At 42.5% G+C, this 22,528-nt stretch overlaps 1 protein-coding gene across 5 annotated transcripts in view; it reads right to left on the reverse strand.

Moving 5' to 3' along the window:
* The window catches only part of schip1 (schwannomin interacting protein 1), a 534,426-nt gene that overhangs the window by 31,869 nt on the left and 480,029 nt on the right, over window positions 1–22,528 (reverse strand). The window contains exon 1 of one of the 5 annotated variants that reach the window (XM_037530838.1): window positions 21,689–22,100. The exons of 3 other annotated variants lie outside the window; for them this stretch is intronic. In XM_037530838.1, the coding sequence (XP_037386735.1) occupies window positions 21,689–21,718 (30 nt within the window). In that variant the 5' untranslated portion in view covers window positions 21,719–22,100. Of the gene's footprint in view, window positions 1–8,375; window positions 8,614–21,688; window positions 22,101–22,528 lie in introns of those variants that run through there. One more of the 5 variants, XM_037530837.1, reaches the window with a different exon arrangement.

Consider the following 22,528-nt stretch of genomic DNA (forward strand, 5'->3'; position numbering starts at 1 on the left):
AACCGGATGCTCTAGAGTGGCACAAAATGACCAAAAAGACATTTAAAACATGAAGCGTGGTTATAGAGGTTCCAGCTGTCTCAATTAATGGAAACCAGAACCACAAGTTTTGTTATTTCGCGTTTGGCTCACTTCTTGTTTTTTAAAAAATGCAGCGTAAAAACATGCAATGCTGCAAAAATGGCCTGATTTAAACTGTTGAACTGTTATTGTGGGTTTACAAAAACACCTTTCCATATATCCGCCCATTCGGCCTGCAGCACTTTACACTCACACTGACCTTCTGCCAGCATTTCGAGTGTTCACGCTAAATCTGGAAAGGACTAAAGTGGATTTGTATGGAAAATGCTGAGCAGTTTGGACTGTAACAGCTGATTTGACTGCAGTGGACACTTTAGAGGGCACTCACGTCCATGTAGGAGAGATATTTGATTAACTGTACAGTTGAGTACGTATTGATCCATGCCATATTGTGTAGTAACAGATATGATTAGCTCTGTATGTTAGTGATCCAGTAGCTGGACCCAGGGGAGAGAGAGAGAGAGAGAGAGAGAGAGAGAGAGAGAGAGAGAGAGAGAGAGAGAGAGAGAGAGAGAGAGAGAGAGAGAGAGAGAGAGAGAGAGAGAGAGAGAGAGAGAGAGAGAGAGAGAGAGAGAGAGAGAGAGAGAGAGAGAGAGAGAGAGAGAGAGAGAGAGAGAGAGAGAGAGAGAGAGAGAGAGAGAGAGAGAGAGAGAGAGAGAGAGAGAGAGAGAGAGAGAGAGAGAGAGAGAGAGAGAGAGAGAGAGAGAGAGAGAGAGAGAGAGAGAGAGAGAGAGAGAGAGAGAGAGAGAGAGAGAGAGAGAGAGAGAGAGAGAGAGAGAGAGAGAGAGAGAGAGAGAGAGAGAGAGAGAGAGAGAGAGAAACAGAAGGCCTGAAGGTTTTTCATAATCACACACATGAAAGCTGAGCCTCACGGCTGCCTCTGCTATCATTACTTTTCCTTCTCGGAAAACATGCTGTTCAAATAGCTTTCTGTCCAACTCTGTGATCCACAGAGAGCCTGTGCTGTTTGTCCAACTTGTGAAGTAAAATTTAACCTGCAAGTGTCAGTGGAGCCGCTGTGTGGTTGAGAGTGAGCCGGGTAAAACTGTTCCTGAATCACAAAATATGTCCTTCGTTTTCTTCCGCGGATTCAGGCTGGTGTTTGATTCTCCAGCCAGCTGTTCTGATGAGCTACAGCGTCTTCAGAAAGAGCCCAATGCAAAGTGGAGCTCGCGAATGTACTGTATATAAGCTATAAGTCGGCAATGTGTCTATATTTGATTTATTGTGACCAATTGTGTTGTTCTGACGAAAGACATGGTTAAACAGCACAATTAGACCAGATTCATTAGATCTAATTATATCTATCTTCAGTTTAAGTACATTTTAATAAACCTCTTTGAACAGCTTTTCTCCATTTGGCAAGAGCTTGATTTGCCAATTTGCTCACTGGTGACGCCCATATGCGCCAGCGCCTGCTATTCTCTCAGTGCCAGACTGAACCCGGTCAATGAAGCAAAAGAGAAAGCTCACGCAATGCGGGAGAGCAGTGGAGGGGAGAGGTAAGACAGAATGAATGAGAAAGAAAGAAAGACAGAAGGACGTGCTATTAAGTGATAGACTGGTTGGCCGATATTGGCCAGTATTGACGGCTCATGGTTTTATCGGTATCTGATAATTACCAGTTTTTTTCATGTATATGACAGTGGGCTTCAAAAATCTGAGATCACACTGAAAATCCGGGATTTTTTCCTTTTAGATCTGAAAACATACAAGAAAGGTTTAGAGTTTCGGAAAAATGAACCTAAAGAGTTATGCACCCAAACCAAAGAGGATATATTATGGATTCTGGACAGGCCTCTATTCAAACTGAAGAAAACCTACGACATGTTTAAAAAGTTGTTTAAATGTTTTTCAGTCTTATTCTTTCCATTGAGGCTCTTGTTCATGCTGATAACGTAATTTGCAATAAACAATTTTGTATTAAATTAGAAATTAATGCAAAATCGCATTTTGGTTCCACTCTGTATTATATAGGACTGAGGTTCTGCTGTTTGGGTTGTTAAGGAAGTGTGACAGTTCAATTAGGTCAAGCAGATATTATCAGTTGTAATTTTTAGCTTAGTAAAGTCAGCATTAGCTACAAAATCTGAATCAGGGGCTGGTTATCATACAGAGTAGTGGTGGACAGCTTCCAGTTTTAATGATATCCAAAGATACTTCATTTTTATTATGACAGTAACTGTGTACGATTAAAAAAGCGATGGTGAAGTAAATGTCCTATTGCTCTCCCCAGCAAAGCACACAGGAGGATGCCACATGTTCACAGTCATAATCCAAACAGCTGTCAGCAGCTGTGCTAGTAAAAATGACTTATTTATTCAAATTGCAGCTCATTTTTCCTCAATAAAAAGTCTATCAACACACTACCTGTGGTGAAACAATGTCAATGCGCTTTTTAAATATTTTCAGGATATTTTTACAGCACCATGATAATTCAGAAAATATATAGAGAAAATGTTGGTCACTGTCAACCTGTGCAGAGCAGCCTCACATAATCCCAGCTCCACACTGTGCATGTGTATATGTAGGATCAGCTCCACTGCCTGTGCCAGGCAAGGGTGGTGCTTGGCACAGCATGACTCAGCAAAGAGGGTTTGGGAAGGTTTGTGTCGGCGCCAAGGGCGGAGATGGCAAACACGGCAGGATATGCAGCGGAGGAGATCTCAGACCCAACACACTTCCTCTTAAAATTACACAAACGCACAACGTCGTATCGACAGAGTGCTCACAGAAAAGCTGCCTGTTTCAAATCTTTGTTAATGTGGATGCACAAAAACATCCAGGTTTGATGAGCAGCCAGATAGAAGGTGCAGTTCGTCCTGCGCCCAGCAGAGGGCAGCATTTAGCTCTTTACGTTTTTCTAAGCAACTGAACACAAACACAAGTGAGTTCTTCCAGTCAGATGCAATGAGTAAGAGTGTGCGTGTGGGTTGCTTTGAGTGACAGCTGTGTTTCTGTGACAGGATGCAGGCCTGCATGACAAGCAACAAACATTATGGACTGGTACTAGTATTTGGTACCATAGACCAAAGAGTATTGCATGAGTATTGAATATACTAGAACTGTACTGTTTCGCTGCGATATATAAAAACACTGGTGATTCAAAAATGCAAAAAAGCCTAGTTAAAAGCAGTCGGAGTTGCAGCAAATGTGGTGTCATCACACAGTGAGGCAGTTTTACAATAGATTTATTCTCATATCAGATAGTTCACTTGCATAAGGAAGGAGAAAGTCAAAGCAAAACAGGTGAAAACACAGGAATTTCCAAAACTGGAGCTAAAAAAAATGATGAAAAGCTAAGAGCTAACACTGGACTCCTAACAACCACCTGGAAGACCTTACCTGCAAGCATGCAACCTGGAGACTACATGATTATTATGTATCTACATTACAAAGCATGCAATCTGTAATTCCTCTTACTAATATTGTTTTTATGCTTCAATGTTGGAATATAAAGCACTAAATCAAGACAATATGGTAATTAGTCCTAGCACTGTATATAGACTATAGCCCATAACACACACCCTACATTACCACATAAAAACCAGACGGTACAAAGCAAATGTTAGCCTGTCAGTTACATCCCTAAGTGGGCAGCCTGGCCTATTACTACTTTTGCTGGATCTTGATTTATCGAAACATCCACAGAAACACATCTGGAACCGATCAGAATGTTCATATCCACAGCTTGATATCAAAATCCTACTTTGTAAGAGCGTGATTTTTAAATCGCACTGCAATTTTATCCATAACCTACATTATAAACCATGCAGGCCCAACAAGTTTTAAGTGGGAGAATTTAATCTAATAGCACGTGGGAGAGTGAGAGAGACGAGCGGTCGCAACTCAGTTGTTAAAAAGAGCCATTTGGTCCTTTCAACAAAAATCAAACCACCTTGGGAGCCACAAGATTTTATGTCCATTTTATCATCTTGGCTGTAAATATGTCTCAGCATGGGCTGAAGTACTGGTGTAGACTAAAAATATAATATACATGAAAACGCAGACTTACTTTGCTTTAATCTTTAGCTCAGCTAAGGCCGCTTTTCTCACATCTCCAGTGGGAAAAGTGGAATAATTTCTTGTAAAATGTCTCTTAACCTTTGACTTTTTACGAGGCTGAAGTCGCTTCTCATTCAGCAGCTTACTGTGAATTTTTCCATTCCACCTGAAACGGCACCTGAGGCGCCAGCATGTATCTGCTCCATTTAACGAATGAGAAACTGACTTCAGCTTCACTACTTTATAGTGTTTGACGGTTTGCAGATTAGACGTATCAGGAAACCAGCTGGAGTGATTACACGAGCCACATGTTGCCGACCCCTGAGTTAGACCAATCAGAAGGAACCAAACACCCATGTGATGTGACATCACAACCACACCTTACTGGTAGTCTGGTGCACTACGATCAGGGATCAAGCCGTAAGCCAGCTGGAGATGTGCTGGTGCCCTTGAGCTTAATTTATGTAAAAATAGGGCCACAATTTAAATCAGAGTCACAGCTCTGGTCAGAAAAATCACAATTGGACGTCCTTCCCAAATTAGGTTGGGGGGCTCATTTGCACTGAATCTAATTTAGTTGAACCAGAGAAACTGTGGAGTGACACGGCTCCTCAGCAGGAATGTGTCTGCAAACAAGTTCAGGAGTTTCCACCCCTTATTGAGCGTGCACACACACACACACATACACACACACACACACACACGCACACACACACACACACACACACACACACACACACACACACACACACACACACACACACACACACACACAGCACCTGTGAGACAGCTGTGTGTTGGGGACACGCAAACAGCATTACAGCCTTCACCGTAAAAACATCAGAGGGTGAGACAAACGACACCGCCATGTCCACACACACACCTCAACACCCACACACACCTCATTATACTGAATCAACATCCATTTAAGTCAATGCAAATCAGCGCTGTTAACATAAAGAACAATGGAAAGCCATTCGGTCACTGTATGCCTATCAACTGTCCTTCCACTGACCCCCTCACTCCTGACACCTGTTCAACCAAAGTGCCCTATTCTTATTCAAATCTCACTTTAGCAAGGCTACAACAGGTTGCAACAACTTTCTGGGCTGTTCAGTGAAGACCACCAAATGGAAGTTCTTATTTAAGTAGCCCAGATGAAGGACTGCACGCTTTTTTTAAAATAAGGGTTAGATATTTTATGTAAACATAGGCAAAATTTCAGAATGTACCATTCCCTTTCCAGCCAATGCACTTTATATATGGAAAGTGAACTGAAACGAGTAGATTTTGAATGATTTTTGCAAATAAGAAATGTTTCAGTGGCTTTTTGCAGCAGGAGCCAATCAGAGCAGAGCTCATTTAAATACATATAGGTCTTACAGGTACAGTATCACAGCCTGGGATAAAAAGAGGTTTTTCAGGACTCTTTTGGATGCTAAACCACACAAATGTCATAAATGGACCTCAAGAGACAAAAAAAAAAAATACCAGTAAAATGTGGTGTAAGTGGCCTTTAACATACAGGCTGAGTTACTGATAGAAGATTTCTCTTCTGTCTCTCCGTTTTGCTTCTCACTTTTCAGTAAGAACAATGCAGGCTTTGAGCGCGGGGTGGGGTGTGATGGGGGTTGTTGCTATCGGAGATCTCGCCCCCCGCTCGGCTCGTCCCGGATCGCACAGGAGTGTCCTGTTCATCTGCGGACACCTTCCAGTCCCGTGAGTGAGTTTTTAGCTCAGTGCTGACAGCCTGAGTGTGTAAATAGTGTGTAGGGAATAAACTGAGGGACAGAGATCATATTTGATCATATTATATCGTATTCTCAGCATGTGATAATGTGTCATATTGTACCCATGTACCGTTCAAAACTTCTGGAATCACTGTTTTCAATGATATACAGTTACATGCAAATGTTTGAATACTGTCAAATCAATGTGCATGCTTTGTGGAAGTGAAAAAAAGCTAACACATCCTCTACAGGGAACCAGCTAGATGTGCACTGTTGCTATTTATTTGCTGAGTTTAATATGTGAAAAAATAAAACAAAATACAAAGAGCGTTACTTTGTTATAAATTCAGCAAATAAACAAAATGTATGGAATTTGACTGGGGCGCCCAAACTTTCGCACACAACTGTAATGACAATGTTCTTGCATGTAAATACGGAAAATGATTCTAACATGATGCTAGAACTTTACAATGCCTAGATTTCTGGTTAATAAGTACTTTTATTACACAGTTCTATAACAAAGGGGAATTCCACTGATATTTCCAAATTTCTGTATTTTGTCTTAGAGTGATGAGAAGCCTGAGCTCAGCAATGATACAGAAGAGGAAAAGCTCCCGCCTTCTTACTTTCTTTCTACTCCATAGCTGCTCTGATAGAGCTGTGGCCTTTAACCTCTAGAGGAGAAAAGTGCTGCTGGCACTCCTGTGTGTGTGTGTGTGTGTGTGTGTGTGTGTGTGTGTGTGTGTGTGTGTTTGTGTGTCTCCTGTATGGATGACCGGGGCAGGTTTGGACTTGACTGCAGAGAGAAGATTTTTAAATATACTTAAATAAGCAACTAAGGACTTTCAACAGACAGACAGACTGTATATTGCTGCTGTCGGGACAAAACCTCGTATCTCCATTTTTGCCATTTTTACTTGGAAAAACTGGTTCCACTGACTTACATTAAAAGTAAAATATGTTTTTCCTTCTCCTGTAAAGTCACTGTTATGGAGATACGATGTTTGTTCTGACAACGTTGATATGTATGTATGTATGTATGTGTGTGTGTGTGTGTGTGTGTGTGTGTGTGTGTGTGTGTGTGTGTGTACGTGTGTGTGTGTGTGTGCGTGTGTGCGTGTGCCAATTTAGGCCATTTCTTTTGGTCCATTTATCACCACTAATTATACAACAAATAAATCCATAAAACATTTAAATTTGAGATTCTGTTCACTTACAAACGTGATCTGCAAATGTGTACAAAAGATTAAACACTCCTAAGTCAAATGACACGTTTTGTAGATTTTCTAAGTGAAAATAAGTTTTTCACACTAAAATATAGTATTTTTCTGCTACTTGAACAATTTCTCTTTATTTGCTGGATTTAACATATTAGAAAAAATAAAACATAAAGTGCAATTTGTACATTAACTTTGGTACAGGCCACATTTATGTTTCATTTCTATGTCATTTCTATGTTAAAGTCAGTAAATAAACAGTAATTGTGCATGAAAATGTGCAGATGTGTTCTCTGTAGAGGATGTGACAACAAAAACAAAGCGCCCAAACCTTTGACTCTAATAGCAGTCAGTAGTCAGTTTTTTAACAGACAGCACAGGTAAATCAGTGTATTTGTTGGTTAATGGTTAATTAGTTAATCCCTTTCATCCCTATAACACCAATAACATACATAACCAGTTAAATTACATATACTAACACACACAGACTAGAGAGCACAGTATTAAGGCCTTACATGTACAGGGACAAACACACACACACACACACTAGAGAGCACAGTATTAAGGCCTTACATGTACAGGGACAAACACACACACACACAGACTAGAGAGCACAGTATTAAGGCCTTACATGTACAGGGACAAACACACACACACACACAGACTAGAGAGCACAGTATTAAGGCCTTACATGTACAGGGACAAACACACACACACACACACACTAGAGAGCACAGTATTAAGGCCTTACATGTACAGGGACAAACACACACACACACACAGACTAGAGAGCACAGTATTAAGGCCTTACATGTACAGGGACAAACACACACACACACACACTAGAGAGCACAGTATTAAGGCCTTACATGTACAGGGACAAACACACACACACACACACACTAGAGAGCACAGTATTAAGGCCTTACATGTACAGGGACAAACACACACACACACAAACACACACACACACAATAAGCTACTGCTAAGTAGTACAATCTGTTTTCCTGCTGGGAGCTGTGAGGAAACCTTTACTCATTGCTGCTCAGGAAGAGGCTCTTCACTCCACCTTTAACTTCCAGACCCTTTACTCAGCCCTCAGCAGTGAGCGACTCCACTCAGAGCTCTAAACTCTCAACCTAAAGCAGACATTTGGGACACAGCCATTTACGTTCTGCTGCAGAGAAGTAAATCTAAGGAGGGCCGCGGTCAGACTGCGTAATGGATTTTAGAGTGACAGAAGGTCTGAGCTCTGATGATCAAACCTGAACGTTTAAAAACGCCGCATATCATAAAGACCACACGAGAACTTCCACATGCGACTCCGACCCCTTTCCATTACCTCCTTGTAGTCATCCATAACATAGAGCGTTGAAGCTCTGCAGATGACATCATCAATTCCAGCATAGTCCATGTTGCCAGTGTCTCTCTCTCTCTTTCTCTCTCTCTCTTCACAGCCCAGCCTGGCTCCAGTACTCAGTACTGCTGCAGTTTAGTTAATCCTGGACCTGCTGTAAGGTTCAGCGCAGGACTAAAGTGGACACTGCACTCCATGGCTCAGTGTTAGTGCCTCTGTTCCTGCAGACTAAAGACCCCCACCCCTCCCCACCCCCCATTACCTCCAAGCCTGACCACTTCCCAAACAGGGCGGTCACTCCAGGACAGAGAGAGAGAGAGAGAGAGAGAGAGAAGGAGAAGGAGAGAGAAGAAGGAGAGAGTGATAGAGAGAGAGAGAGTGAGACAGAGAGAGTGAGAGAGAGAGAGAGACAGACAGAGAGAGTGAGCGACACAGAGAGAGTGAGAGAAAGAGAGACAGAGAAAGAGACAGAAAGAGAGAGACAGAGAGAGAGAGAGACAGAGAGAGTGAGAGACACAGAGAAAGTGAGAGACACAGAGAGAGAGAGAGAGTGAGAGACACAGAGAGAGTGAGAGAGAGAGACAGAGAAAGAGACAGAAAGAGAGAGAGAGAGAGAGAGAGAGAGAGAGAGACAGAGAGAGTGAGAGACACAGAGAGAGTGAGAGACACACAGAGAGAGAGAGAGAGAGAGAGAGAGAGAGAGAGAGAATGAGCGAGCGAGCTGAGGTGTCTCTTTCCAAACAAGCTGTGAGGGGCAGCTGTCCTCAAATCAGGAGTGTGAGAACGGAAAACACACACACACACACACACACACACACACACACACACACACACTCAACCCCATCCCACCCCCAACTCTCTCTCTCTCTCTCTCTATCTCTCTCTCTCTCTCTCTCTCTCTCTCTCTCTCTCTCCATCTCTCTTTGTCTTAACTTTCCTACCTCATGTTCTCCTTATATAGACAACTCTCCTGAGCTGATCTACGCCTGGCTGCCCTCACTCAGCACTCAGTACCCACTCAGAACAACCTGCGTGAGGGACTAGGGGTCCGTTTTTATCTTGGCTGGGTAAAAATAGTTCCACCGTCATCAGAAATTGCAGTCATCTGCTCAGAACCACAGAGCTAAATGAGGAGAAAGTGAATACAAATACATTCTCTCTGCTGATCTCTGCCAACCAGGAAGGTGGTCCACACCTCTGCAGGGTCTGCCTCACCAAGCTGGACTACTTACTAAGCTAACTGCTCACTTGTAACCTGGCAATATCTGCCTCATGTTCAGGATTTCAGATCTTAAAGAGCTCTTGGACTAATCACTGGCTTGCTAATGCTCTTGTGACTGCATGCAGTCAAATCCTCACAGCAATGTTCCAACATATAGTGTCAAGCCTTCCCAGAAGAGCAGAGGCTGTTACTGCACAAAATCTGCTATAAATGCTGGAGAGGCAGGTGTCTACACACTTTTGGACAGCAGTTCATGTTATGATTAAGAATGCACCACTATAAAAATTCTGGGCCAATATCTGATGTATTTCATGTAAGTTGACACATTTACAATGTAGAAACTGGTCCTGGATCCAACAGGATAACCGTTATAGAGATGATATGATGCTGACATCATCACACGTCCCTAATGATTATACACATATATTTCTATTTGTCGGTCTGTAGTTTTTCAGCTTAACATTAGGAAACAAGCCATGTCTGCTGTAAGTCTGGGCCTGAAAACCACGACCTCACCTTCTCACTTCCTCTTCTGTGCTAACTCCAGGCTTGATGCCATGCAGTTTAGTCTCAGTGCTGGTATTACTGTACACTGGAGTATTGAACTGACCAGGCCTCTGTGATAGATAGACAGATAGATAGACCGACAGACAGACAGGCAGATGGATAGATAGGTAGATAGGTAGATAAACAGACAGGCAGACAGATGGACAGACATACAGATAGATAGATAGATAGATAGATAGATAGATAAATAGATAGACAGATGGATAGAAAGATAGATAGACAGACAGATGGATGGATAGATAGATAGACAGACAGACAGACAGATAGATAGATAGATAGATAGACAGACAGACAGATGGATAGAAAGATAGATAGACAGACAGATGGATAGAAAGATAGATAGACAGATAGATAGATAGATAGATAGACAGACAGACAGATGGATAGAAAGATAGATAGACAGACAGATGGATGGATAGATAGATAGACAGACAGATAGATAGATAGACAGACAGATAGATAGACAGACAGACAGACAGATAGAGAGATAGACAGATAGACAGACAGATAGATAGACAGACAGATAGATAGATAGATAGATAGATAGATAGATAGATAGAGAGATAGACAGATAGACAGACAGATAGATAGAGAGACAGATAGATAGATAGGATCAAGGATGGACACATACGTGATAGAATACTCGCTAAATTATCCTGATAGATTGCAGTTCATATTAAAAGGTCTCTCTTCCTAATAAAACCCTATCATACACCTGTAATTATAATTTTAAAAATCTCCCAAAAGCAAACAAAGAAATCATTAATGATTCTCTTCACACGTATGAGCAGACACTCACGCACACACTGACCTGACCTTGGAGTGGGGGGTGGGGGGTGGGGGGTGTCAAACATTGAGCAAATAAAGGTCCTACACACACATCATCATCATCTTAGGTAGACAAAGACAAAGAGGACAACAGAGGACAATGAGACAATAGAGAAAAAGGGGAGATGAACAAATTACATGGTCTGTTGATATGAAAATAAATACAGAGAATAGACTGAAATACGGCATTTGCACACATTTTAGTTCACAATTTGTATGTATTTGCCTACTTTAACATATAAGAAAAACCCAAACCATAACATGTGTACAGGCCACATTTTATGCTTTCCCTCAATATGTTAAATTCAACAAATAAACAGTAACTGTGTGTGAAAATGTGCAGAAGTGTGTTCTCTGTAACTTGTTTTTAACTTGAGGAACAAAACGTTCCACTGGACCAGGGGTGCCAACACTTTTGCATACTACTACACACACGCACACCTACACACACACACACTGCTGGATAAGGGAAAAAAGCAGTGGGTGTGATTCAGAGTTGATCCCAGGGGATTACGGGTGATGCAGAATGACTTATCACTCCATCTCCTACATCCGCCCACCTGCCACTGCAGCACAATAACACAGAGACGAGCGCAGCTCCACACTAAGGCTGTAATGACACATCAGACTCGAAATTCAGTTTGACACGGCTGTGTCTCGATACGTTTTCAATACAGCGACAAGAAGCAGTGACTGAATATGTACCTTGTGTACGCACGTTAAAGGGCCCATATCCGTGAAAATCTAATTTCCTCTGCTTTGTGGCACGTAAACATTAGTAAAGATTCACAGCGTACTGATCACTTCCCAGCCCATATGGTCCATATATGGAAACTAATCTGCCAAAACAGCCTGTTTTAGATTGGCCTCTTTTTGTGATGTCACAAAAGCAGATACATTTACACACATCCACCTACAGCAGTTTAGCCCTGTCCAATTACACTGAAGTTATACTGACTGCTTGTGAAAAAGCACAATGAAAGGAAGCCAATCAAGATGATGACCTTTTTTCTATCCCAAATTTGATCCTATTAAATACCACTGACAAGGTAGGCCTCCCCCAATCACACGATACCACCAGCACTAGTAGAGTGAATTACTGGATGGCTAAATGCATGGAGAACGCTAACCACCGGGTCTGTTGTGTCAGCTAACAGCCGGCTACTCTGGCTTGCACCTGGAGTGATGGCCACGGATGGCTGCAGCATCGAACCTGCGACCTTCTGATTACAGGGCCAACGCTTAGACAGTTATGCTACTTACACTTTGACACTATAGCAAACATACATTGCATGACAGTTACCAGTAATGGTGACAGAACACTTCATCCTCTATGTTGCTATGCTAATCAGCTAGGTGTGCCATCAGCGCACGCCAATATTATCCAAAGGCATGAAGCTTTTAGCGCTTCATTCTAGGGCTTGAAATGTGTTTTCAAGGCCCTACACACATCATCATCATCATCATCTTTGGTAGACAGAGACACAGAGGACAGAGGACAATAGAAGGCAATGAGACGAGAGAACAAAGAGGAGATAAACACAAATCCAGGAGACAGGTAGGAATTACATCAGGGTACATAGAGCACAACAGTGACAAGATATAGAGATATGAAAAAATGAGACTGCATATTGCAGCCAGTAGTTACAGTTGTGGTGGTGGGAACCAGGGGTCACCATGACTACAACACAAATATAGCCATTTTATTTACTATCCAAAACCACCAGTGAACCTACACAAGTCTTCTGAGTTTAAATGGAATGTTAATGATGGTAAAACAGTAGAAAATCTGAAATAAACGTTTTCTTTGGGACTATTTTGCCTCACAACACCCTGCTTGTAAAACCATAAAACAACGTCTCAAAAAGGTGGACGTCTGGTTCCTATCTCCACCACTGTGAACAATTCTGACACACTAGAATGGAGCTTTTCACTCCAAACCACTCTGAATGACTTTAAACACGTAACTACGCAAAAATCTTGGAAAAACGGTGGTACACACAGGCATACAGAGAAAAAGCCCCAGTTTAATTGTTAAGATAGTTCATTGAACTGCGCAGTGGCAGTTTGTTAGGAGATAACAAGCCAGCAAAGGCAGTAAATACAGTGAATGCTTGGCTTAACTCATTTTTAAATCATATTAGATGTTATACTTGAGTGTACAGCCTTGATTTGTTGCTGTAGGGCTAAATAATGAAGGCCAAATGGAGATTTCATGCTGCATTCCCTCTGTTGCATCGCAAACCGCACTCTAGCACACTAAACAGTATGTCTAAAACGGTGCGATGCGCACTCATTACTCAAGTCGGTGAAGTATGTGGTTTGGGATGCAGAGTGAGATCAGCCATTCAAACGTGCTGAACAGTCCAGCTGCTCCAGCAGCTGATCATAGCTGGGCCGGGCTGCTGGTTAACTGCTCATTAAACATCTCCAAGCAAAAGTTTAGTGGTGCGTTCATATAAAACAAAAATATTGAAGCTGTTTAATTAAGAATGCATTTACTGAGGTAAACTGGATGTCTACAAACTTTTCTGTGACATTTGCATAACATAACTGCTGCACCATTTCAGATGGAAAGGAACCTTTGAATATGAAGCAGATGAATCGGAAGCTGATTTCAGCTTGAAGTAGCTGCATGTATGCGTTTATTATTTATGACGTTTTCGTGGTCATTCTGGTCTATTTTGGCCTCCTGCAGGGTTGTAGCCGCACCAATAGTGATGAGACATACTACAAATACTATAAATACTGATACCAGTTATTGGTAAGCAAGGAGGCTGATAAGCTGAATGTAGGGCTGATGTTTATTTGCCATAATTCAGATTTGTTTAGCATGAAAATGTCAAGTTTTGACACAAAACGTGCATAAAGTGAGCACAATGTTTAAAGATGAGCTGGGCCGTTAATCAGTCTTCTGCGTTCTCCTGTTTACAAATGTTAAAGCGATAGTTTTGTTCAAACACAGTCAATCAGCCAAGATGTGTTTAGTGTCTGAAGCTGTGAGACTAGCAAAGCTAACAGCGAAAGGGAAGCCGCATGCGTAAATCATCACACGCTCCAGCCCTCAAGAAGTTTGCCTGTACTTTATAGATGAAAAGTGTCAGAAACAACAAAAGCAAGTCTATTTCTGAAATAAAGAAGTGAAAAATAGATCTGGGCTGATCTGCTGATCCGCTGATCGGCTGATCTGGGGTGTTTGGTGGGGTGGGGGGGAGGAGAGGGGGGGTGAGTAAATCTAATCTGAACTTCAACAAAATCAAAGCAAGATAAATGAGAGAGAGAGAGAGAGAAATGGAGAACAAAGAAACGATCTGCCTCTTCCCTCCCACCTTCATCACTCAGGCTGACTTCATACCGCAACCTTTATGAGTCAGAGAGTGAGAGAGAGTGTAATCAAGGGACGATCGTGACCGGTACACTTCACACTCAATCACACGCATACACGCACACGCTGACCGGCAACAGGCTGACCGTACTACAGTTACGTCACTTCCAGCTCTGCATCGCACCTCTGTATGTGTGTCTGAGGATTTCATCAGCTTTACTGCTCGAATGCTCTTTTATGGCACAGGAGACCTAAAGAGCCCATATTAAGAAAAGGAAATTTTGCTGCAAACACAGCCTGTTTTACAAAACCTTGTTTCTGTGACATCACAACAACTGACACATCATCAATACAGCCTACAACAGTTTAGCCCCACCCACTCAATCTGAAGTTATAAGGAGTGTTTCAGCTGGACTGCTCTTTGAATGAGGCACAACACAGGGCAGCCAATCAGAACAGAGCTCATTTACATATAGCAGTGTTAAAGGCTCAATATAAAAACAGTTTAATTGTAAAGGTTAAAGAGAGGTTGGAAAAAGGCCATGTGAAAATGAATCATGACTGTTTTTGATGGGGCTTCACTGCCGATGAGATATTTTTTTAAATACCGAATTTAAAATGCCGAATGCTGATGCCACTACTAGATGTTATAACACAAAAATTGGGACTAAATATACCTGAATTAGCATCCCAGAAAATGTCATATTTCTTTTTATGGGGTTGCAGATGCAGTAAAATGAATAAAAAGGCAGATATTTTAGCACCATGTAACAAAAATGAAGAAAAATGAAGTTACGGGCCCTTTAATAGTGATTCTCCTGAATTCCATAAAGGTGACACGAGACGCTTCTGGTCTTTGAGCGTTATTATCTCAACAAATCTGAGCACAGTTTGTGACTTTAATGAGATCTGGACCAAAACTCAAGAGGAGACGGGTGAGATTACTGAGCCCAACATCTGAGCTTCGACTGACGTCTCCTTTGTCTGATCTCACTGCTTTCTAGCAGAGATACTGAGATCTTTCATGATTTTTGTTTCCTATGAGGACACATCTTCGTGTTCTTTATTCATCCGAGAAGCGACGGTTTCGCTGCCATGGCAACCTGGTACAAATCGTTTTCTCCATGGCGATGTTTCTTGCTAAACAAACTGGGCTGGAGGAGCAGCGCGGGCCCAACAGGGCGGATCTCCCACAACACGCGCAGATGTCACTGGGCAACTCCCTCCAGCGCAGACCGACATCAACAGATTTGTAAAACAATACGACGATAAATGGAAAAGAGTGGTGGTGAATGTGCCTGTGAGGGCGTGTGTAGTGAGGAACAGCCGTAAATTAAAGATCCACACCCTAATAAAAGGAAAGTCAAGCATTTTTCCAGAATTTCTCTGCTCTTTGTAAAGAACAGATAATCTGTTGATTTGAAACAGGATTATAATAGAAATCAATGGCCAAGCGATTCAGAAGACTAATCAACTGCATGTTTTATTAGAAAGGGAAAATCATGTCATGTGAAAAAAATCACATATCTAGTCAATATATTGTTACTGTCCTAAAAAATCCCCCAAACATTACATTTTACAGGAGAAGGCAAAACGTTCTTTCCAGTTTGATGCAAGTCAATGCAACAAGATTTTTATTTTCAGTAGTTTTGGAGCATTTCTATTCATCCATACTTCATGAAACTTTGACAGGATGTAAAGGGCGGCTGCTGTGCTGAAATAATTTGGAAAAAATATTTTATTCCATTCACAGATAATTTTGCATGCTGTTTCTTGAAGCAAGCAAAAATGATCTGTGTTATTAAAAATATAATTTTCTGCCAATTATACAAATTAGACAATTTCACCAGATTAAATGACATATAAGAGGCCAAGAACTTCTTCTAAAACTATTCTAAAAACAATCTTGCAGTGAAAAATCTTAAATATGTTCTTTAAGATGATTTCACTTACCAATATATAATTTCTTTGCAGTGAAGTATGAGAAAAAAATAATAAAAGTCCTTGAGCTCACTCTATGCGACTTATCTAACATCAGAACAGTGGAATATCACGACATGTCATATATTAGAGATGTGCGTTCAGACTAATTTTCAGATTTGAGAATCTGTTCATGAGAATATCCGGTTAACCGCAGGGAAGGAAAAACAAATCCAAAGAACGGACTTGCATGGTTTACTTGCTTTAGTTGGCAGCACTGGTGTTGCACAAACGCAGCAGTACGCAGAGGAACGTGCTTCATTAGAGGCTTGACATTGGTATGTCTCCATGTGGGGTGAGCATGTGAGAGGCTGCCTCTTCAGATGAGCTAATGAGCATAACATTCACATAACACGCTTACTCGTCAATATGAGTGGAACCCTCATGTTTCACTGATGTGAGTTTTTATATTTTCCTGCAATGAAATGTAACGAATACCTGAGTAGTGATTTCAGCATTCAGCACCTCCAATACTGGCACTTTAAAAGGCTAATCAAGTACTCGTGCACACATGCACATCACTATTGTGCATCATGATGATATTACCCATTTCTACTGGCCAAATCCAATCATACTTATATATATATATATATATATATATATATATAGCATGAAAAAGATATATGTATTAAATTAAGTGACTTTGAAACATTACCTAAAGCAAATTTCAATATGCCAGTACCCCAGAAAGATAGTTTTACACGTGTGTGTGTGCGTGCGCGCGCGCGTGTGCGGACGCTCATCTGAGCCGAATGGATTCAGGGCCATATTTTTCAACTGTCACCTCCAGGGGTCCGGGGTGATGGAGAGATTTATTATCGCAGCATCGATGCACCATTTCTGGCCTTGAAACTGGAGGCAAGCCCCCCACCATCTCCAGACTGAAAGGGCTGGATGGATGGCAGTGAGAGAGCGTGTGAGAGAGAGAGAGAGAGAGAGAAAGAGAGGAGAGAAAGATCAGAAAGGCCTTTGATCGATCCCTATAATCTCTCCTCTGCTAGCAGGGCGTGGTGCATGTGTGCTTGAATGAATAACTGAACCTCCTTCATTCCCCTTTATTCTCCTCTATTGCAGATAAATATCAGTGTTAATTCAGATTAAGGAGAAAATGAGGAATGGCTGAAAATACATCTTATGATAACATGTTAATGGTTTAATTTATCAGAGCACAAAAAATGCACAAAGGCGTGTGTTATACCTTTATATATAAGTACTACGCTAGCTGTGATACAGCACTATAATACAATACATTTCAGTACAATGTGTTTCTGTACGATACGACTGTTTCGATACTATCTGTTTTGATATATTACAACAATTTTCAATACAATAGTAAAAAATGACACTGGGACCGAACCTACCTGGATTAGCATTACAGAAAAGTACCACATTTACTTATATCAGGTTAGAAGATGCAGATACTTTATAACAATAAATACGTCATCAAATATCAACTTGAAATATCAATTTTATCTAAATGTATGTTGGACCGAAACCTGAATTCTAAGCTTAACCTTATGATTATTTATCAAAGCATGTTGTAAAATCAAATGCATTTTTCCAACACTATTTTTTAAAAATGTATGCTTTCTTGTTATAACAGGGACATGAGGTCCCCACAAAGAGCTAAATACATGCACAGAGACATGCTGGGGAAGATTATCTAGCGAGTAAATAATTAAAGCCAAGGGGATAATTATTATTTTGCGTTTCTGTGAGTGAGGGGGAAGTGAGGGAGAGCGGGGGAAGTGAGGGAGAGCGGGGAAAGGGGGGAGAGTGGATGGGTGGGCCATTAAGCTGTTTGACAGGAATTTTTACAAGACGACTCCTTCTGATAGTGGCCCCTCCTCAGCAAGTGTGGGGGGAGAAAAGCGAGTAGACAGAAACAGTGACAGGGACAGGCCGGCACCAACCTCTGTGTGGTCAGGAACAGCACGCTGGGCGCTGGCGGTTGCCAGGAAACCGGCCTAATTGAGGGGCCTCTGGAGAGTTGGTGTTATCAGAGCGAGTGCTATGTCTTCACCATTTATTCTCATTCTCTCTCTCTCTCTGTCTCTCTCATACACTCTCTCTCCATTTCTCTAATTGAGTCCCTCTTTTATCCCTCCCTGAAAATTCCCTCTCCATCTCTCTCTCCCATTCGGAACTTCTCTATCTCCCTTTTTCCCTCCTGGAGTATCTGTATTGCCCTTAATCTCCTTTTACCAGTGTGCCCAATTCTCTCATTACTATTCTCCTTTCCAGCCGATTTCTCCTCTTTCATCTTTCTCTTCATTCCTCTTTGTGCTTCCTTTTTTGGATCTACTGTCACCCTATCTCTCCTCCATCATAGTCTTTCTCTCCAACCTGTCTTATCCCCTTATTTCCTCTGACCCCCCCCCCCCCCCCCCTCCCAATCTAAACACTTGTTTACTCTTTCCGATCCAACAATCGGCGCCTTTCTCTCCTGATACTGTTCTGACACACACTTCTCTCATCTCTGGTTTCCTCTTTCTCTGTCTGTATCTCTCTTCTTAGCTGGAGTAATCGCGGCTTTGCCCCCTTTAAGAGGAAGCCTACATCCTATTACACAATCATACCAGCCCTCGATTATCTGCACACGATCAAAGACATGCAAGGAATTAAGAGAAAAAACCAGCACGAAGAACAAGCCGCACAAAATAGGATGGAGCCAGGGTGCAGCGTATTTGGAGCACAGCCGCCGCAGACTGCTAACTAATGCTTCTAGTGATCAAGAAACAGAGAGGAATCAGGTTGGAGAGGATGAAGGAAAGAGAGAAACAAGTGAAAGAGAGAAACAAGTGAAAGAGAGAGAGAGAGAGAGAGAGAGAGAGAGGGAGAGAGAGGGAGAGAGAGACAGAGAGAGAGAGAGAGAGAGAGAGAGAGAGAGAGGGAGAGAGAGGGAGAGAGAGGGAGAGAGAGACAGAGAGAGAGAGAGAGAGAGAGAGAGGGAGAGAGACAGAGAGAGAGAGGTTCTGTACTGTTTTGTGTGCCGGAGTGTATTTGTAGCACAGCCAATGCAGGCTACTAATGTTGGTAATAAACATGAAACACTTTGAAAAATGATGATGATGATGAAGGAAAGAGGACAGCAGGAGAGTGAAGGGTAAGGGTTCTGTCACTACAATGTCAATGGGACGGAGCCGAGGCTTTGCAGAGTACAAAAACATGCAAATAAACGTGAAATAGCTATAAATCTGGAGAGGATGAGAGAGGGAAATGAGAATGATAGATGGTAGAGGAGAGAGAGAGAGAGAGAGAGAGAAGGAGAAGGGTTCTGTTTCTGTAGTGTTAATGAGACGGAGCTGAGGCGGAGTGTATTTAGAGCGCAGCCACTGCAGACTACTAACTAAAGCTGGTAGTGAAGATGAAAAAGCAAATAATCAGAAGAGAGTGAGGGAAAGAAACATAGGTGATGGACAAGAAAGGGAAGAGACAGTGAAGAGAAGAGAGAGATGGAGAGAGAGACGGACAGAAGTAGAAGACATAAAGGTGTATTTGGAACACAGTCACTGCTGAATACTAACTAATACTGGTAACTAATGTGAAAGTAGGCCTGATGAGGGAGAGAAATGTGGATGATGAGAGAGAGAGAGAGAGAGAGAGAGAGAGAGGGAAAGAGAAAGAGAGAGAGAGAGAGAGAGAAAGAGAGAGCGAGAGAGAGAGAGAGAGAAAGAGAGAGCAAGAGAGAGAGAGAGAGAGAGAAAGAGAGAGCGAGAGAGAGAGAGAGAGAGAGAGAGAGAAAGAGAGAGCGAGAGAGAGAGAGAGCGAAAGAGAGAGAGGGAAAGAGAGAGAGAGAGAGAAAGAGAGCGAGAGAAAGAGAGAGCGAGAGAGCGAGAGAGAGAGAGAGAGAGAGAGAGAAGGATTCTGTAACTATAGTGTTAATGAAGCGCAAGCTAAGCAATGCTGGTAAAGATGGTAAAGAACATGAAACAGTGAGGAATGAGGACAAGGAGTGGGAGACAGAGAGAGAGAGAAAGAGAGATTGAGGGAGAGAGAGAGAGAGAGAGAGAGAAGAGAGAGAAGAGGAAGAAGAAGTAAAGGTAGAGTGTATCTGGAACACAGCGTCTGCTGAATACTAACTAATACTGGTAACTAACCTGAAACAGGCTGATGAGGGAGAGAAATGTGGACGATGGATGAGTGAGAGACAGAAATCGAGAGGAAGAGAGAGCGAGAGATCGAGAGAAGGAGAGAAAGAGAAGCATACTGTAATTATAGTGTTAATGAAACGCGGTGTATTTGGAGCACAACCACTGCGGACTACTAAGCAATGCTGGTAAATAACATGAAACGGTGAGGAATGAGGACAAGAAGAGAAAGAGAGACAGAGACAGAGAGAGAGAGAGAGAGAGAGAGATATTACAAGACAAAAAAGAAAGAGAAGAAGAAAGAGAATGAGAAAAAGAAACAGAATGGGAGAAAGAGATAGAGAGTTTCTGTGCTCTGTTGCACGAAAGGAACGGATCAGAGTGTTTTTCAGAACTACTAACTCATGCAAACAATAGAGGAATCGTGAAATGATGAGGAATCAGAAGAGACAGCGGGAAAGAACTGAGCATGATGGATGAGAGAGAGAAGAGAGAGAATAGAGAGACGAAGAGAGGCAGAGACAGGTTCAGTTATTGCTGTGTGGTGGTTACACCTGTTTTAGCACTAAGCGGGACTCTTGTGTTCGTAGACAGTATTTCCAGCCCACACACAGCAGTCTGTGTCGCACTCAAGCCAAACAGACCTAATGCAGCCACTCGCACACACGCCCGGCCCTCCTGGCAGTGGTAACATCAGTACATCCAAAACATTTACAGACATGACCGCTCCACTCTCACATACACCTTTATACCAGTGACAGCTTAGGAGCCTGGTGTGCTGAGGGAGGGTGCATTACTCTCTAAAGCCAGGGGAGAACTTAGCAACCGAGCCAGCACTGTCTCCCAAACACAGACGCAGAATCTGAATCAGATGTTCCCAGACGCATGGAGCCTGTATGAAGCAACCTCACTGCAGTGTTAAGCATGTATTACACAGCAAGGGCCGAATAGCAGCAGACCCTCTAGAAAGAAGACCGTCACAGCAGGCAGTACAGGAACGGGCCGTCTAACCCTGCCACATATTAACAACACGGAAAACCTTATGATCTCATTATGAGGTCTGTATGTGTGAAATAGATCACTATCAGACTGCTGCTGTAACAAAACCTCGTCTCCAAACTTTCTATAAACACAAATATGCCGATATGTCAATGTATAAAGTCATATTTGGCCACATCTACTGGTCCAAAGCGTAAAGAAAATAGTGAAAAACAAAAAAAAATGAAAAGCAAAATCCAAAAAGTTACAACATTTTGATGATAAGAGGCCAGTTTTCGGCTCCTACCTGATAGGCACAGTTTTCCTGGTGCACCATCCTGCTCTCTCAGTGCATCCTAGAGACGAGTAGAGCGCACGGGGGAGGAACGATCACTTCCCCAGCTGAGGAGAAGGAAGGAGAGGGGGGAGAGCGGAGAGAACGGAGGGGGGAGAAAGGTCCAGGACCCACCCAGCTAGAGGAAGACCCAGCGGAGTGGAAAAAGAGAGAGAGCGATAGAGATACACTATCAGCTGCTCAAAGTGGGTCCACCGCTGTGTTTCTCCTTTGCTGGTATGCAGTGTTGGATCCCTTTCGAGACTGTCTGTCTCTCTCTCTCTCTCTCTCTCTGTCTCTCTCTCTCTCTCTATCTCACCCTGTCTGATGGAGGGATAAGATCGGAGAGCTTCTGCGCCACGGACGGGAACGGATGAGGGAGGGGTGCTGGGAAAAGAGAGACAGAGCAAATACAAGGGGCGGAGCAAGCTTTTCTCCACTTCTCTCTCTATTACAGGCGGAAGGGGGAGGGGCTACTGAGGGTTATTCAGCGTCAATGGCACTGCAGCACAAGAGGAAAGGGAGGGGCTAAGAAGGCAGTGGGCGGGGGAAGAGATGCAAAAGGGAGGAGTGACCTTCCTAGTGGTGAAAAGGGATGTAAAAATCCCACGGAGAGAGAAAGGAGGGGGGTGGGGACAAAAAAAAAAAAAAAAGGAAAGACAGAAAGAGAAAGAGGGAAGGAGTGGGAGGAGAAAGAGAGAGAGTTGAAAGAAAAGGGCTTTTGTGATAAAAGAGCTGCCGAAGAATTTTCCTGCAGCAGGAGGCATTGGAATTTAAATTCCCTCTGCTTGACTCGGGCAAAGTTTCTACACT

Source organism: Pygocentrus nattereri, chromosome 19, assembly GCF_015220715.1.
Source record: "Pygocentrus nattereri isolate fPygNat1 chromosome 19, fPygNat1.pri, whole genome shotgun sequence".
Lineage (NCBI taxonomy): Eukaryota > Metazoa > Chordata > Actinopteri > Characiformes > Serrasalmidae > Pygocentrus > Pygocentrus nattereri.